We start from the raw sequence: 19,648 nt of genomic DNA, 5'->3' as shown, positions 1-19,648 counted from the left end.
CCTCCCCATGCCTCTGGGAGCGGTGGGGAGGAAGGGGGGGGAGTGAGAGAGTGGCTGCATGGCTCTGAATTACAGCTGGGCTTAAACCACAACAATGGTATTTTGTCTTAACCATTTAATTATATCTAAAAGCAGGAAAGACACAAGAGAGTCCTTATAATGGTGATGATATGGTACAGGCACCCTATGATGGACCCTCTATTATAAGTGACAGTTTCTGTTTAATCTTTCAGTGTAAACTAAAGACCAAACTTATTTAAATAATTTCTACTACATGCAAAATGTATGAGGAGAGGGGGAGGGGAGGAACCCAGAACATATAAACCCATGTATTTCAATTTATACTTACTAGTGAATAAGCTTAAATTATCATAACACAACTTCAATCATTATGATACCATTCTTTTTATTGTAAGAGCCAAAGTAATTAATCTGTATATTTACAATCCTTATCTACGATTAGTTTTCTGTCACAGGATATGGTGACTCTGTGCTGTTATGACTATATTTTATTTAATAATATTTTCCTACACAGTGCGGAACACTTCCCTCTGAAGAAGCTGAATGGACAAATCCATGAAGATATCTTACATTTTTCCTGACAGTGAATGATGTTTCCATGTATAAACATAATAATAGAGTCATTACATATGCACTCACATTATTGTAGCTGCTGTGTGCTCAGTGTTATTCAGAACAAGGCAGGAAGCCAAATCTTCCGAGTTCCCATTTTGATTTAAATTGTATTTGTAATAAAGGGATTTTCATTCAACTAAAATGAAGTTTTCTCCTAGTCCAACAAACCTCTCCACTTCATTTTTTTAAAATTATTATTATTTTTCCTTTATTCTAGGTCAGTCAGTCCTGGCACAAGTGAAATTCTCCTCTGGTGGTGACAACAACAGTGCTACTCAATGAACTGTAACAAGGGCGCTAAATGCATCTCCTGTAGCATACCACAGTGATTTGCAAAAGTGGGAATAAATCAAAGCAGTGAAGAGATGCCATGTTGAGCCAGAAGCTAAATGTTACATCTTGTTGCATGAGGCTAGGGGGAGAACAGATCCTGTTTTTCTGGCAGCACAATATCTTTGTGCTTGTTACCTCCGATCCAACCCCATTAAAACAATCGTTCAGAATCTGCAGGAAATTGTCACCTCTTTCTTTGATGCAATGGCAGCTGGTATTGGTGCCTACACACATTTCTCATTTCCTTCAAGATTTTCAACACACATAAAAAAAAGAAGCTTAATTTATATTAAAAAATGTGTCAGCTTACCCTGAGGCTCAGCATGGGCACCAGGGGAAAAAATAAAAGATAAATGTCTCTAGGTGAACTGGCAGAGGCTCTAATTCTCCACTTACTCTACTGCTACACAGTATGCACCTCATTAATCATTTCACATAGGCAGGCATTTAAAAATACTTCAACAATTTTAAAACAAAGATTCATTGCCCTAGACTTAATAATAATACAACTGTATCTTGTACAGCTATCTCTGTTCACACATACTCTGTACCCTAATAGAAGAGGTATAAAATAATATGAAGTCTTCTGGGACATAAATTTTATTATTCTGTTTCTTTTGTCTGTGCAGTTAAGTCCCCTCTAGTGGGCATTTTGTGTGTATGTGTATAAGTATACATATATAATGTTATCATTTGTCTTACTTGAGTGTTGACATACACAGGATGTTTTCTACCTTCTGGTTTTATTGTGTGACTGAGTAAATGTATTATAGGATGCTAGTTAACACTGCAGTCCAACTCAAATATAGTTTTTCTTTAATTTTTTTGTGCCGGAGAATAGGGAAATATGATTCTCATTTTTCTAGCTTATGTGGATGTTACAACATTCCCCTATTTTATATTTTGCTTCTCCCTCATTCCAGAATTATCCTGTGCTCCATGCGATTAATAGTGCTAAAGTCACAAATCTAAGCACAAATAATACTTGAGGGTGCAAAACAACAAGCAAATGCCTACAGCACAGCTGTAAGACCTCTTCTGGAAAACCCATATGACTTGATGTCTATCTGAAGTGCTTGTACACTAACACATGTGTCATGGAGAGGACACAGATTGACTTCCATGCTTGGAAGGATCCCATGATGCCCTAGAGAAAAGAGGAGTCTAGGAAAACTGGATGATTTTCAAGAATTGCCTCTTCCGAGTTCAAAAATGATTCCTCTTGAGTGGAGTAAGTCACACAAAGGTGATAGGACTCCTGTATGGATGAACAAATGCCTCCTGACAAAACTCAAGCACAGAGGAGGTGTACAAGAGGTGGAAGAAGTGGCAGGTAATGCAGGAAGAATATAGAGACACTGAGTGTGGAGGGATGGGGTTAGGGAAGCCAACGCCCAAAGGGAGTTGAAGCTGAAAGGTGAAGGGCTAGAAGGGCTGTTACGTGTGCATGAATAGCAAAAGGAAGACTAGGAAAATGTTGGTCCACTTCTGAATAGGATGGGGATGCCAAGGGCATCAGTGACTTTTTCACCCCAGGTAAGGCTGACCTTCAGGGACCACAGGCTTCTCAAACAAGAGGGAAAATCTGAATCAATTCAGACTTAGTGAAGTAGGATCAAGCAAGGAAGCTTTTAAATAAGCCTGTAGAAACTGATGGGATTCACCCACAAATGCTGAGGGAGCTGGCCATTCTTCATTATCTTTGAATGCTCGTGGCAATGGGATGAGGTCCTGAGAACTGGAAGAATGCTCCTGTGTTCAAAGAATAAGCTTTGAGCAAGGGGTTTAGGGTAGATGATATCTATGGGTGCCTTCCCACCTTGGTCTCTCTGTCATATATCTGTGATTCTGTATCTATTAAAGCCCATTCTTCGATGCCTGTGAAGCCATGTGACATTTAAAAGTCTCCTGGAACTTTCTTCCATAGTTTCAGTTGCATGTCTCAGGACATCCATTTGCTGAGTGCAAAAATTTCTGGAGTCTCCTTAAGCATACTAATTCTGAGAACATACTACTAGATTATGGCATGCACAGCCGCCATCACTGTGGAAATGGCAGGTTTAAATGGTGCATGGTTTGGTAAGAAAAAGTATTTGTTGGGCAGTGCACATATAAACAGTGTTGCTGCAGCACAAAAGGGGATGTGGATATGGATGTGTGTGCAGTGGGAGGCTATAAGCAGTGCAAAATCAGAACACCAGGGAGGAAAACGCTTTGAATGCTTGGGCATGATTTAAACAGCAGGAATGTGAGTATTGCCTGCAGTAGTAGTTTGATCATGCACAACAGTGAGGAACAGTTCTAAATGTCCATTTTGCTCATACCTTTTGCTTCAGAGGTTAGTGGTTTGTGGTTGTTTTCACACAGATGTAGATGGATTCACAGCATCATTAAGTAAGAAAGGAGAATCAGCTCTTCAGTCCTTTGAAGGAAAGGCTAAGGATGGGGTCCAAATCTTTAGTGGCCTTAAGATGGCATTTTTCTACTGAAGTTAATGTACCTATGTCAGTTTACAGCTCCTAATATCTGGCCTAAATGGTGCAGATTGAGTAGAGGACAGGGGAAAGTCAGATAAAAATACAGGATTTGGTAATACCTATTACACAGTTAAGAAATACAGCCTAGAAACTTTCTTTGTTGTAGTGAAAATGAACTCCTCTTGGATCAACTGATGAATACGAGTTGCATGTCTTTTGAAGGATCTTAGAGAGATTCTCGGGTCCACAGAAGAATACTCCAATACTGTTGCTGTAATTGCAATAACAACAAAAAAATGAAAGTAGGAGAGTAAATGCATAAACTGTACCTTTTGGCTGCCTCTGGCTTTGCATTATTGAAATGGCTTTTGAAAAATACATTTGAAAAAAACTTGTGTTACTATCACAAAGTATTACAGTATAATTATTTTACTACATTAGTGTTTATTATGTCTTACTGCATTGTTTATTTGGATTGCTATGTTAGAGGCCACAAACTAGTTTAAATGGTAGTTATTTGGGTTTGATCTTCATGGCTTTTTTAATCAGAGAAACAAACACACTACTTGAGTTGAAAAAATTTCAGTACATTTCCTCCAGCTGAGTTTATTTTTTCTTTATAAAAATATACCCAGAATTCCCAGTTACTTCTAAGTTTTCTTCCTCTTTTTTTTTTTTTCTTTTTTTTTTTTTTTTTTGTGCCTTTTATTTTAAAATGTTCTGCCTATGGGCAATTTTTAGATGTCTGATTTAATAATAAAATTTGTAAATATGTAGTTCTGGTAAAATAAGGACATGACCAGTGTAACAAATAATTGTGTTCATAAGCACACAGGTCTGTTACAGCAAGCTGGAAACCTGGTTACTTGCTTCAAAATGCCTTAGAGGGTTTGCTTCTAAGTACATAGCACATATTGCTTTAAAACCTATATATGTTCACACAGATGCACATGCTGTGTTGCTGGGGAAAGCTCAATCTATGTACACACAGTGCAAATGACAAGTGACAGCATGAGTGTGAAAAAATTTGCTCCTGTGAAGGAGGGGCTGTAGATACGATTTTGGCGCCCAAGTCACAGTCTCCAGAAGTAGTGCCAATGTTACTGTGGTGCTCAATTGCACTAGGTTTAACCTGGGGCGGTATATTCCTGCTAATCCACTAAAAGATACTGTTGCAGCCAAGGGAAATTCCATGGACCTACGTGTGTGGATCCAAAATTTAGTCAGCCTGTAAAAGCTGATTGTTCCATCACGGATCAGAAACTCTTGTGTTTCTTTGCCTCTTGAACCTTCTGTAGCTCAGAACATGAAAAGGTAGGGTATTTTATTTTCTCATAAGGAATCCATATGTCATGCAAGGTTTTCCTTAAAAGGTTCAACCATAAACAAGGGCATTTAGGTTCAGAGCCAAATTCAGATTTTTGCTGTCATTTTAACACTGGCTTTCTGAGGAAGTACCACAAGATCCAGTATAGAAAGCTAATGCTCATGTCCCACCTTGAGCTTCAGAAAAACAGGTTTTTCTCAGTTGTACTTAACAAAAGCAAGAAAGAGTAATATTTCAACTATAACTTTGAAAGCTCTGTTTATGCAGTAGAATCCCTATAAACGATCTTTCAAAAATCATATTTTCTACTCTTGGCCTTTTTCTATTTTTAATCTTTCATATTTCCTGATTGTATTTATTTTGACCTCCATCAAGTAGTTTCTCTATTACTGCTACTTTTGCACTTTTATGGTATTCTTGTAGCTTACTGTATTCTCTTTGATCTTATTCTTTTCAGCTTCTTCTTGGGTCTTTTTTCATCTTAAAAAAAAAAAGTTTTCTTCTATTTGTATCTCTGTCTCCCAAGTGCAAGCCTTTATTTTGTATGAGCAGGTAAATGTTTGGAAATCATAAAGAGTCACAAAGATTCTGGAATTTTCTACTGCTGAACACAAAATATTTCAAATTCTTGCTTCAAAGGCTTCCAGGAACAAAGAAGCTTTTCTCAGACCAGTAGTGAATCCACCAAGTTCAAATGAACTGTCTTTGCCAGCAGAGATGAACTAATAACAAAACAGCATAGTCTTGCAAGAGCAGCCAAATATGTTAGGGAACAAACATATCCTTGACATCATAAGAAAAAAAAATCACAGTTTATCTCTTTAATAACCGTCTTCAAGGGAAATTAATGCTACTTTGTCCTTTGTGCAGAACAGTAATTGGATTGTGTGTTTCAATTATATCTGGACAAAGGCCAGGATATTGAAATACTTCTAAATATTAGATTTTCTTGTCCAAAAATTAGATTTTATTGGCATTCTCTTTCCGAGATTTCTTCATTAAAAGCTTCATTAAGCATAAATCTTCTTTCCACACAGGAAAAAATGAAATTATTTTAAAAGGGTCATTTAGAAAGGTTTGCCCTCCCCTTCTCCCACTGTTTATGCTGAGAGAAGAGTTACCTAAACAAACTTAGAAGCCAACCTGCCTTTTACTTACCTAGGATGGATTTCGGCTAATTGCTTGAACTCATTGTCCCAGTTTGGCCTTCCATAGTAGGTCTTCTGTCTCAATCCAGTAACTACATCCACCTTGTCATCATAGTGTAGGGCTATGTGAGTAGCCTAAAGGCAAATTTACAAGACGGTAATTTAGGGTCAAAAACATATACTCCAGGTAAGAGGAGAGAGCAATATTGCTGCTTAGCTGTGAGAGATGCAAGTATTAATGAGAGAAAGGAAACTGTATTTATCAAATGGCAGGAGAGGCAAAGAGGAGAGGAAAGGAAGAGAGAGGAGAGGAAAGAAGGGGAGAGATTCACAAAGTTACTAGAATTGTGAAAAGCACTTCTAAAAGTGCCGAAGACCTTAAAGGAGTTCTGTTTCCTGAGATGGATTTTTTGAGATGAGCTGGGATTAAACACCTGCCTTTATTAGCTCAGACCTAAGTGCCTCAATCACTTTTACAGGCAGCTCTCAGCCTTTAAATATCTCACTCTACACTTCCTTCATTGCAGATCCTGAAGTGACAGTCACCATTTTAAGGCTGAGTTGGAGTTTAGGAAAGGGAGTAAAGTGTACTGTAGTAGAGTTTGACAATAAATGTTATCAATTACATGCACTTTAAGTAAGTACAGAGCATTTTGCTGCTGATGGAAGAGATAGTGGATGTACCAGCTCAGCAGGGATAAAACCCTGAATGTTTTGACTCTTTTCCTTAGGTGGAGTCAGGTGCAAAAAGTGGATCATCTCAGGTGAAGCACTGAACTAAGTGAACTACACAGCTCCCAGTGCCAAGAAAACAAATCCTGATCTTCATGATCATTTACTGTCTCTCATCCCCTATGCTATGCCCATTTCTGTGCTGAGTACTTCTTGGATGAATTTAAAAACAAAACCACCATCTCTCCTAATTGTGCTGTGATTGTGTAGGAGTAATATGCTTGTTTTCACTACAGACTATCATCATTACTATCACTGTCAAGAAATTACCAGAGCAAAGCTAAGTTAAGAAATGGGCTTTGCATTTAGCTCAGGCCCTAGCATGAGCTAAGCATCATTATAATCTCTTGCAGAAGTGGTTGCTGAAATTTATGATGGAATATTGCATATTTCTTGTGCTAATGAGTCTTCCATGTTGCTTAACAACTCCGTTATTCTGGTCAAGCACAGTTGTCACAAAAGGTCATGTTTCTGAGAGGCTCTTCTTAGTTCAGGCCAATGTCATGGATAACTTGGAATAGTCTAAGAAATAACTGAAAGTGCTTGGGGGACTGGGAGGTGGGGAACTGTGGGATGTTTTTAATCGCTTACAGTGAAATTGTGCCACTGAGCAGATGGGCTGTTTCTGTCCACATTAAGTGGAACTTCTCCAGAAATTTTGGTGCTGGCCCTTGCTATTGCTAACAGCATTAAAGTTGCCTAGAAATGCCAGGAGCAGTGTAGGGAGCAATAGGTTGAAACATAAGTTCTTGTTCAACCAGAGTCAAACATGTGCCATAACTGCCCATCAGTTGCCAACATGGACAAAGATCTTGAAGCATTGAACAAGTATTATATGCAAGGGATAAACACCTGCCAGTAGTGGAGGGTGCACTAGAAAGTGTAAATTGCCCCTCTGATCTGAGTTCAGCCTCACCTGACTACTTGTCCAGACTATGTGGTGAGATAGGGAGAGAATGTTGGTTTTGTTTTTTTGCTATTGCAGAAGTGAAGTAAAGTAAAGCATTATCCAAATATTACTGGTGCTGAAGCTCAGCTTTTGAGGAGTGATGAACTGGAATTTACTATAGATACAGTAAGACTTACGAGAAGAAAGAGCTTTGTGGATGCCTGAAGAAGGTGAAGTTGTTACCCAGCACAATTCCCTAGAATTGGTCAGAGTAAGAGGAGTGGTCACTGAAACACATTCCTTTTCCTCCACAGCCTTTTAGAAGTAGGGTAATAGGGGCCGTTGGGAGGAAGCACAGTTTCAGGGATGCTCCTATGTCACCTAACCAGCAGCATGGGATAACGAGGCAGTGCTGACAGGAGACTGGAAAATGGGATTTGAAGAGAAGGAGGCACTTCAGAAAAGTGCAGAGCACATGAGTGAAGAGTCAGGCATTTCAGCAAGAATAGTTGTCTCCCTACCTGATGTCTGGCCTGATGTTTGCCTAAGAGGGAAGTGGGATGATGACAGTTGAGAAATAAGGGCAACTTTGTGTTTTGTTAGGTTCCTCAATAGTTTCCTTTAAAGCAGGTTTTAGGTAATACCCTGTGATATCGCTAATGCAGAGTGGTGGTTTCTGTAACTGACATATACTTCACAATGAGAGTAGATTTTTCTGAATACAGCTTTATGCACATGCCTCATTACTTGACAGAAACCCTAAGGAAAACAGAAAGAAACAATGGGAGTTTTTTGTGTCAGCAGAGCCAGGAAGGAAAAAGCTCTATGAAATCTATTTTTTTTAACCTATGCTAGACAGTCCTTCATTCAACAGAGGCAGCAGGAAATAAAACAGTAGAGAAAAGACTTTTCTGTGAGAGTTTTTCTGGCAGGTGCCTAACTGGTCAAAGTGTGATCCAAGTGATCCATTTAAAGAAAGAGAAAGTAACTCATTTGGGTCTAGGTAAAGACTAAAGAAGCTGAGTAAAATCACCCTGTCTAAGGACTAAGTGGGATGATCCAATAAAATTATGAGATGACAAATTTAAAGTCAATCAGAGAAAATGTCATTTCAAACAATATGAATTAGACCATGCAGTTTGCTGGCAAAATGTTCTGAACATAGCAGGTTTCAAAAATGCACTGGCTGTATATGTGAACAACTGAAATTACAGTAAAGAATAAAGAGTAAATAAAACTAACACTTTTTATACAACCATTCATATTTCAGAACAAAAATGCCAGAATCTATTTAAAGACCATTCCAAAGATGTGGACAAAGTGTCCCTTCACAAGCTCCTGAAAGGCTCTGCGCTTTTCTGTGAGACATCTGGTAATCAGTGCTCCCCATGACAAGATATAGGACTGGAAAGATGGCTGGCCTGATTTCTCCATTCCTGTTTTCCTAAATGCAAGATGCAAACAGACAGCTTGGTGTCTTTATATTTACAATCCTTCAGCTCTCTGCTCCATCCATCATTTATTCAACTGTTCCTGTTCCATATGTTACCATACTGTAAAAGCAAGGTACATTAACTCAGACTCATAAGAGTTTCATTATTACCTGACTTTCATCCCAGCCTGTAAGAAATATATGATAGCTTAGAAAATCATTTTTCCCTTTTTCAGCCATTTTTGATTCCAAATGGAACAGAAGATCAGCAAACCACTCAAATGCTGATGGGTCTCTACAAATCCAGTAAAAATAAACCTGTCAGATAAAAGTAAATAGATTTAACAAGAAGCAAAATTTCAGTCAAACTTCTTAATGATTGGCTCAATTCATTAATCAATAGTGTGTGACTCTTCTCAGCTATAAAATTTAAGCATAATTGCACATCATTTTGATTATGTAGTTTCTATCTCTTAAAAATTTCATTTTCTTCTTAAACATTGAGTTAATATATTAATGCACTAGTGAAGGTACGCAGTGTACATCATCCCCTGCCAGTGCATCTCAACTTTGACTTACAATGCCTAATGTTGCATTTCTTGCAAACAGCTTCATTATTCCTTAAAATTTTGGATTTATTTTGAGTTATGTTTAAAATGGAATTTCAGTGTCTCAAAACCTTAATGCCATAGGTTAACAGTTGAAGTGGTAAGAAGATAGAGTTATGTTCTTTAAGTCAGATGTCCTGTATAAAACAGGGTATAAAATGTCCTTACTTCTTTTATAATGTATTTCTTGTTTAAATTTGAGCACATAATTTTAGAGAAACATGAAGTTCTAATTTTAAAGTTGCCAGAGGGGTAAACTGAACTACTATCCCATGACTGGTTTTCTATTGGTTGAAAACCTCCTTTCTATGAAAAATTTACACAGTTTTTCTCATCCAGATTTCTCTAGCTTCATCTTCCATATGCTGGATCTTGTTACAGTTGTTTATTGATTTGGAGAGCCTGTTATTAAAAGTTTTGTTCCCCAGGTAGGAATTAGAGACTGGCATCTATGTATTCATACTATAATCCTCTCAATGATAAAGCAAACATTCCTGGGATGTGTCACTGAGAGACTAATTTTTCATCCTTAGAATATTCCTGTGGCTTGTTTCTGTCTGTTCCTCCTTGACTGCAGGCAGTTAGAAACAAAGCAGAGTTTATCTTTTAAGAAGCTAATTCATTAGGATCTTGGCATAGGGTAGTGCTTGCATAGGGAATAAAATATTTCAAACAAGATGGTTAGTCAGTGTCCATATGATGAGACTTTCTATTTCAGGAGTTATTGATGTGGCATTTTCAGCTGGATCAGCTGAGTCTCCTCCAAGCCCTTTTTCTGCTCAGCTCTTACAGCCAGTTGGCCCAGGGACTTCTGTGACCACTCAAGCATGTGCATGATATAGTGTGATCTATTGCCCTTTACATACAAAGCATTTTCTAGCTAATTAACTATGTATAAATGGCTGTCCTGTGTGACCACTCCTGTATTAACAGTTTCTGCTGACCATTTGCCAATGTCTTGTCTGTGAACAAGTTCATCAGTTTTGCAGCAGGAACTGTCTGTGGAGTCTTGGGACTGATGAGATTCCCTTCTCAGGATCTGAAACAACACACTGAGACATAGGTTGTCCCATGCCGAGCAGGAGCTACCTGAGGGAGTCTTCAGGGCAGTCAAAATTTGCTACCTGGAAATCTCCTCCAGCAATGCTGTGCTGCACAGGGGAGTGGGAGCACCACCCATCCCCTGATTTCAGCGCAATTCCTTGTCTCAGAGAGGTCCAGATGTGCAGTTGACTAGACTGGGAGTTCCTTCACCACCCAGAGAATGAACATCTGAAGTTCCCTGGCTGGTGGTCTAGGCACCACCCTGATGCCCAGCTGAACCACAATTACAAGGCAGATCTGACTGCCGTTCTTAGAACTTGAATTCTGTAGCTCTTGCCACGCAATCCATCATTACTTTTGAACAGAGGCTGCCAGACCTTGAATGGGCCTCTGTGAACAGTGTAATTTTGAGTGTAATTATTTTTATAGTGCCTCCAAAGAAATAATTCACAAACACAGTGGAAACCTGAAAATACACAATTTCAGGTTAAAAAGGAATGGCACTGAGGGCAATGTATAAGCTTATAACAAAGGGGTGGTTGCAACTTGTTTTATTGGAACTGTGATTTTTATTTTGTCACAAAATCCCTTCATTTCCTCCAACCCATCTCACTTTGTGCTCACCAGTCCCTCTGTCTTTTATTATACCTCAATGTCAAAGGTAATCTGAAAGGTCTCTTCCTAGGGCAATCATTGTGGGAGCTCTGATGTTTTGGAAATTGTAGCCCTTTTCTGTAGGATCAATGAGATAAAGATGCATATTAGACACTTCTGAAGTGAAAAATCAGAGAAGAAACCAGAGAGCTATAAAGAGGCTTCCCAAAGATTTAATATACTAGCTTGTCAGACTTCTGGTAAGGTGGTGGGAGAAAAATGTGGTAATACCATGCTTCTCTGGAGATTTGGTGACAGAGACTAACAGTAATTTGAGATGTTTCCTAGATCTGAGTGTACTGTAAGGGACCATCTGTGGTTTCTGTGAGAAATATAAATGAAGTATGATCCCAGGAAACAGAGATAAAGTATTCAGGGTTAAGTAGTGTATTTTTACAGCCCCGGAATAGGACTGCATGCAGAACTTTAGTACGAACCATCTTGGCTGTTTGCTTTTTCCCCTCCTGTTTCAATGTTTTGCCTTAAATATGACCTTATTACTTTACAGGGGTGTTGCTGCTGATTTACGCTGGCATACAGAAGGAGAAGAAAGCCCACTCACTTTATAGCATTTCATTTCTGTGACCAACATTAGCATTATTTTAAATTACCCAAACTCGATAAGATTTAGAGCCTTAACCTTTACGTATTTTTTTGTGTTTGAATCCTGAATTTCCTGCTTGTTCCACATCCTCAGCATCTCAAAAATCAGCCCACTGAGTGCTGTCAGTCTGTATCACACCACGGCTGTTGATTTGTAGTGAGAAATTTCTTCCCCCAGCCTCTACTTGATCAGCTTATTTCTCAAGTCTTTTCAGCAGTTCATTTTATGGAAATGTATATTTAGTACATGTGTATGGAGTGCTTCTAAATGAATAATGAATTGTGCATGGGGTAGCAATTGGGAGCATGTGGGCAGGACTGGGAGCCAAGCACATTCAGGGAAGGAGGAAGAAAAGCTAGCTGATGAGCTGAGTTGATGTGGTCTTCCCCCAAATGGGGGACTGGTTTCCAGAATATCAGGCTATGGAGCTTGCAGGAATGTTTTTAGCTGGTTGCAAACCTAGCTGTTCCAGTAACAGCCAGTCCAACTGAATTGGGTCAAGCCTCCTCTGCTGCAGTCTTCTCAATAAAAGATGTAGCTTTCTGAAGCTGCAGTAATTCCTTAAACTCACCCCTGGTGTTGTTCTGCTGAAGCAGTACCCCTTGCACTGCTTCTGATTTTCACGTTAGAGGTGGAAAGCATTTGGTAATGAAGAAAGACTGTCACTATAAGAAGTATTTTGTGCCAGGATTATAATCTTAGGCAGAAAAGAGGTAGTGAAGAAGGATGGCCTATGTGCAAAAAAGTTCCTGTTCCCCTTAGATCAAAGAGGACTTCTAGTATAACATGCTAAAATAAATGTTGTTTACAAAGAAGTCTTCCTTTCTTTACACTGACTGCCCATAGCATAGCATAACGTATTACATATATAATTAAAATACAATAAACACGCAATAAAATTAATCCTTATTAAAACTGTAGAATAAGGCCAGCATCAGTGCATTTCTATAATTAAACAATTATTCTGAATCTTTTTTTTTTCTTTTTGTAAGCCTCATGCTATTAACTGACTGCAATTATTTAGGACCCTTAAAATCTGTTTTAGATTTATTTTTCATTAGTCTCCACCCACCCTACCCCCATTGACTACATTCATCAGCTTGATGGCTTGCCCAAGTAAACTGTCTTAAATTTTCCAAGTGCTCTTTTTGCAAATTGAGTTAGATGCAGTATTGCTATTAGTCAGATCCATAATGCAGGGTTATGAGTAGCTGCTTATTTCTTTAATACTCTGCTCTCTTACAATGTGTGCATATTTATTATTCAGTTTCCCACATCCTGAGCAATGCACAACAGATTAGAGCAAGAGTTCTGATACCTCTTTCCTGTAAGGTGAAAAAAGGTACCTTGTAAATCAGCTTCCATCATGTGTAATGTCATTAATAATTATCTGGTGATGACCATCCATCTGTTTCTCCCTGAAGACAGAGGTGGAGCAGCAGCTCTGGGCAAAGCCAGCTTTTCATCAAAAGGTTGTAAAAGGTGATGAAGCAGGGGATGCCCAGGGAGGCACCTTCATCCGTGACTTTTGTTTCTCCCTCTTAGACAGGACTAGTTCCTGAAAAACCTTCTTACACATTGCACCCGAGTACTTCCCTGCAAAACCCCAGTCCTTTCTGCTCCTGAGTATGCCACACTACCTGTGGGCTACAGCATACCAGAAAAAGATCTGACATCTTCTTCAGCCTAATCAATGGATCCAGCAGAACACTGGAGGTAAGGTGCAACAGTGCCTGCAGCCTGGAGCATGCAGGGAAGGATGGGGGTTTGGGCACCTACATGAGGCACTGACTTAGAGCTAGGGTAGCAGCAAGCAGCCTTTTGTGTAAATGCAGGACAAGGCTTGAATGCATGCCTCTGAATTTGAAGCAGGAGTCCTAAACTGTTCTCGAACGCAGCTCTGAAAGATGGTTATGTTTGACAGAAAAAAGAGCTCAGGTTTTTAGGTCTTTGAGGAAAGATGTTTTGTGGAGAAGGATGTGGACTAGGGTAGAGCTTGCAGCAGAAGGTTATTTCAGGCAGGGACAGTTGGTCTCAAAGCAAATGTTAAAGGCTAGTTTTGTTTTCCTCACAGTCTGTAGCTGAACTTGCAAATTCATGGAAGAAAAACTACTAAGGATATTAAGCAGAGAGCTGCAGCTCTTGTATCAAGACATTACTGAACTGGAAGTCGTTCAAAGGCGAGAAAGTGTCCACCAAAGACTTATCACCATATGATTTTCCGGGCTGTATACTTCTCCCTAAACATTCATGAAGAGCCACTGTTGGAGACAGGGTATTGGGCTAGGTGGATCTTTGGTGATACTCAGTAGAACATTTCTTACATCCTTATATAGGGTAAAAGTGGAAGTGGGTGTTTGCTAGTATTAGTGTCTGATGGATCAGTATGATTTCATCAGTTTCAGCATGAATTGATCTGAAAAATGAGACCACTAATGTGAAAGAAAGATCATTTTACGCATAACTAAAGCTGGTAGAAACTTTCCAGCCATGACTAGTAGTAGTGCCCTTCCTCACTGCAGAAAAATGACAAGGAAATTAAGGCTCCAAGGCTATTTAATTGTGAAGAATCAATTACATAAATGTGTATTCCTTTTGATTTGCTGGGTTTTTTAAATTATACAGCTGCAGACATTATGGAAGCTATGAGTATTTATATCTAAACCGTATGTGGGCAACACTAAGAAATATTAGTTCAATAAGCGTAATGATAGCTGTACTCAAATCAAAACGAAGTTGTTAAAAAAAGAAAAACCTCTTATTTATTTCCTTAATAGACATTTCTATGGTACTCATCATGGCAGAAAGAGAGTGCTGAATACTTTGAGGAAGATTAAATTATTTGTAATTATACCACAAGTGGAAGCTTTTAACCAATGGGGAAAAAAAAATAAATGTGGAGCTACCCTGAGATTAATCGTTCTTACCAAGATGACTGCTAAATTTTTTAAGTATTGCTGTGAACTTCCCCAGGACTTTTCATCCAGGCTTTCAAAATATTTTGCAAGCACCAATGAAGTTTAGCCTATTAATACCTGTGAAAAATAAGCATCACTGTTCCCACTGCACCATAAGGATACAGAGAAAATACATGGAGAAATCATTGTATTTTTGGATTTCACAAGAATTCAGGAAAACTGAACTCTATAGAGGAAAAAATGTGGCAGAATGCACCATGCATTTATATTTGCAGGCACGCTTACCCAAGATTCTCCCAAAGCTATGGATGAACACCCTGAAGTATATTATACTCTCAATGCATAGTTAAATTCTGTTATTTTCCCCGTAAGATAACAACAGCAATGACAATAAGAACAATTTTACTTGTACACATATAGAATATACATGATGCACATATCTAATGTGCATATAAGTACATTTAGTTCTCCTGGAGACAATAATTCTGGTACAATCATAGTGTTTGAAAATACACTTCTCTTCACATCTAACACATATTTTCATTGATATTTCCCTCCCTTCTCACTGCTTTTTCTGCCTCAAAGATCCCCCCTGGCAATTTGAACCTGTCCTCAACTGCTCAGTTACTAAAATCCCAGATGCTTTTTCAGTGGCAGCTTGTCATTAAGATGCCAATTTTAACACTCTTTCATTTAAAAAGATCAGCCTGTGGGTCCTGCAATCAGCTCCGTATGTACTGACCCTCTCAGAGATCTGTCCACTCCAATGTAATTTCAACATTTGTCCTTAAATGTGAATGAGGAACAGTTCCTGATTCAGCTTTTACAGTATTAGCTAAATAATTTACAAATTAGCTAAAAGAAGCTCTAAGGTCCACAAACTACCACTTATTATGATGGGTAGGGAACAAGATCTTTAATGCTGATTTTCTTTTCTGTTACTTACTTACCCCTCTCCCTACTTCGCCCGTATTATTTCTTCGTCTATCCTTCCCCAGTGCCGTCTCATGTATCCTTAGCAGAAGATGTATAACAGGTAAGCAGATCGAGAGTATGTTAACTTAATTGGTGCCATCCATGCCTTACAGACCCCAATATATTTCTTCAACAGAATAATTAAAGTGGTTTGAAGCAGTAATATGCATCTTGATATATGGACCTCATCCAGAGCTTAAATGCCTTTTTTTTATTCCTTCTATGCTAGAAAATATCCTGACTTTGCAAGGTGTGAAAAGCAGATAATGGTTACTGAATGCAGCATTCTCAACCAGGACAAGCAGCCAAAGGGCCCTCACAAAACCTAGAGCTGGACAAGGAGCAAGTGCCACCCCTCACTTCTGTCTGAGATGCCCTTGGAGGATTTATTTTTCGTAGGAGAGAGGTCAGATTTCTATTCAAGCTCTCAAACTATCTGTGCAGCTATGAAAGATGTTCCACATTTAGCTCCAGTTGCTATTGAAAACTGAATTCTTCAGTTTTCACTAAAAACACTGCAGCTAGGGCTACCTTCCTCAGAGAATGACAGTGAATTCAGGAGACCCTACCCAACACCACCTCCTGACACAACTGGAAAATGACTGTCTGCTTCTGAGAGTGAGTTAAAACACTCAAGTCAGTCTCCAGCTCTGAACTGCCTCTCTCACCTGGTGAAATAGGCTTGTTTGTGTAACTTTTTGATGGAGCGATAAACTTCCCTACGTACCTTCTGCAGCACCAGTTCTGTGTGAGGGTTGCAGCATTTGTACCAAATGGATTTTAAAATAGAGGCAAATGGTGTGACTCCGATTCCTGCTGCAATGCACATGCTCACTTGGTAGTGGAAGACGTCTGTGGTTGCTGATCCATATGGTCCATCCACAGCCAGTCTACAGCAACAAGACATTTAGTCAAGGGTCAGCAACATGTAAAATGACAGAAAGGTTACCATTTGTTGGGCTACATATTTTCAAAACAGACACTCTGTTAAAATAAAAGAGAAAAGACATTTCTAAGCTGGCACAGAAATTACCCATAGAAACACATTTAATTTTCAGTGGGGGCCATTTAATAGCGAAGCAACTGTTTTTTCTGAAGTGAGAGAACAAGAGCACCCATGTGGGTTTGAGGCCTGGCCATCTATTTAAGCATGCAATTGCAATTTTCTGGCTTTCTGAAATGTGATTAGTCATATAATTGCATGTCCAAATTTAGCTGTGGAATTTGCATATTTAATTACGCATTACTGAAAAGCATCCTGGTTTAGAGCTTTATTTTCTGTATTGTGTATATCAAAGTAAAGAGGTACAGATTATATGAATAATTTTGAAAAGTTCTTTATATATGTTAAAGTAATAAAAGAGAAAGCAAGAAAGAGGTCATCATATGCAAGGAAACTACTGTTTTCTCAGCTCTTTCTGAAAAAAACTTCAGCATTTTAAAAATACATTTTTGGAAATAAAACTGTATTTAGTATCTGACATAAAGGCAAAATGTAAGTAAAAATGCTTGTTTATGTTACTACCTCCTATAAATAAGGTTGCTGATGCTGAGGCATTCATTTTGGTCAGTATTAGAAATGAAAAAGTTTATTAAATAATCAGATTCATTCCTGTAGCAGCATAAATGTAGATATATGCAGTACTCTGGAGATCTCTTGTCTAGCCTGTCTTTAAACAATGTAAGTGCTCTGGAAGATGGTTTCACTAACACCCAGTCCTTAGGAAAAAGTATTTTTTTCCTTCTTCCAGATTTTATATTGTTTTTTGCACTTTATTGCATTAATCATCTTTAAAGTTCAGCTTAAATACACAAAAAGAATGAAATGCTCTAACAGGAAAAGGAGGGATCACCAGGTAATTGGTACACACAAATATGGAGACACAATGTATCTGAAACCCTATCATTGCTTTCTTAATGCATACCAAATCTTAGCAAGTATTTTCCCCTTCATTTGTACTTGTCACTTTTATTTCAAGATTCCAGATGCTCTGCATGTGCTGTATCAAATGAAACAGCTACTCAGGGATGACTTTTGGAAAACTGGCTTCTGATATAAACAAAATAATATTAAAAAAAATTGTTATTCAGCTTATTGCCCAGCTCTATACTTTTAAAGCACTTTTAACACTGTAAAATATGATTAATTTAGGGTATATATGTGAAGTGCCTATGTGAAACTGAGCTTTCTATGAAGTTCAATGTGGGTTTGGAAGCAATTCTCATTATTGTTAGTAGATTGAGAAAAAATTGATTGGGAAGGAATTTGAAGAGGTTATTTAATCTGTTTCTCTGATACAAGACAGATCAATTATTTCTGAATCATTCCTTACAGACATTTGTCTCATCAGTCTGCTCCTAACTCCTTAGGTGACAGAGATCTTGTTATTGGTTTGAACACATTGCTCAGCTGTAGCTAGAGAGCTTAGCCAAATTCAGTGGCTCAGAGAAGTAGAGAGAGAAGAAAGCAGAGAAAGATAAACTGAGCTGTACAACCCATTCATTTGATCTAGAGGGGGTGGAGAAAGGTAAGAAGTGAGGAAGCAAAATGAGAACAAATGCTACATTTATGCTCGCCAAGGGAGGAGTAGAAAATAGGGCTATAGACTGGTTCTAACTGTGCATTGGATTGTCTGTATTCTTTGTGTCCATCTACACAATTTGATTATAAAGAAGCTTTATACTTTTGGGGAAGGCAGGTATTAGTTTTGGAAAAGTAACAGTAATGGATTCTTGTACTATTTTTAGAATTTAAACATTTGTTCATCAACATGATTGTGTAGTACTCCTGACTGTAAGAGAAGTTAGATTGTTGGACAATGTGCTAAAACAGCAAGTAAGTGAGCCAAAAATCCCAAAAAGGCATAATACAGAACTTGATTATTTTCACAGCAACTTTTTTTTATGGTCTTATCTCCCAAATTGGCCATAAATCACAACTAACTCTCTTTGATACCTATATATATGTATGTACCTTTTATTTTAGTCTTCTTTTATTACTTACAATATAAAGATTTTATTTTTAGAACCTTACCTTATCTTTCAGTTTCTAAAGATCTTCTATCCTCTGCTCAGTTTCTGCTGTTATTTTTTAATATAGTCACCAATTTGTTGTTTAGATATTGAAACCTTTGAAAAAGACTTGCTTTTTTTGCTTTATTGCTAGCTTAACTATTGAAATATTCTTTTTAATATATTGCAGGAAAGCAACTGAATGATGGCATTAGGCACCTTAAAAAGATTAAAAAGAAGAGTCTTTATATATGACACCACTGTTGATTTCAGCTCTGCATTGTTACCAGCAGCATTTGATAACAGTTTTTCTCATTCTGTACACTGGCTGTCAATCACCTTGGACCGTTTTTGCTCCACTTCTGGTGAAATGGTATACTTCTCATTCCAGTTGCCTTTAACAAAGGTGTCTTTCAGTTGTAATTTTAATTAACTGATACAATGCAAGACTGAACAGACTTTCTTCTCTCCCATTACCTTCTAGTATGCCTCTGTAGCTCAGTGGTATCTATAAGCTTCTGGGGGGAATGTTCTCTAACATCCAAGTCCCATTAAATTATATAAATCCAGTTAAACAAGTGCCTTTTGCCATTCAGTTTTACTTGAACTGCTTCATCAAGAGCAATTTTCTGGGGGCAAAATAGGCCTTTCGGTCCCAGGTTCTACACACTCCACCAGAATTGAAATGATCCTGTGCCAGACCTTTCTTTGCTGAAAATTGCCACTGTGCCTGCAAGGAGCAACATGATTTGAATCCATTATGTATAAAGCCAGATGCTTAGCTGGTGTAGGTCAGGGTGGCCCCATTAACTTCAGAGGAGCCCTCCTGACTTGCAACAATGAAGCATCAACATTTTCC

The 19,648-nt window shown here is 38.3% G+C and overlaps 1 protein-coding gene across 1 annotated transcript in view; it reads right to left on the bottom strand.

The window, feature by feature from the left end:
• Positions 1-3,321: 3,321 nt before the first annotated feature.
• Positions 3,322-19,648, bottom strand: part of NOX3 (NADPH oxidase 3) — a 38,391-nt gene continuing 22,064 nt past the window's right edge. The window contains exons 10-13 of the mRNA XM_061378570.1: positions 16,505-16,667; positions 9,146-9,292; positions 5,932-6,056; positions 3,322-3,717 (exon numbers count right to left, since the gene is read on the bottom strand). Coding sequence (XP_061234554.1) covers positions 3,591-3,717; positions 5,932-6,056; positions 9,146-9,292; positions 16,505-16,667 — 562 coding nt within the window. The 3' untranslated portion in view covers positions 3,322-3,590. The remainder of the gene's footprint in view (positions 3,718-5,931; positions 6,057-9,145; positions 9,293-16,504; positions 16,668-19,648) is intronic.

This window comes from Neopsephotus bourkii, unplaced genomic scaffold (genome assembly GCF_033783945.1).
Source record: "Neopsephotus bourkii isolate Nb327-2 ecotype Australia unplaced genomic scaffold, CSIRO-AGI_Nbou_v1 NB_1767, whole genome shotgun sequence".
Classification (NCBI taxonomy): domain Eukaryota; kingdom Metazoa; phylum Chordata; class Aves; order Psittaciformes; family Psittacidae; genus Neopsephotus; species Neopsephotus bourkii.
This window is presented reverse-complemented; position numbering and strand designations above follow the sequence as displayed.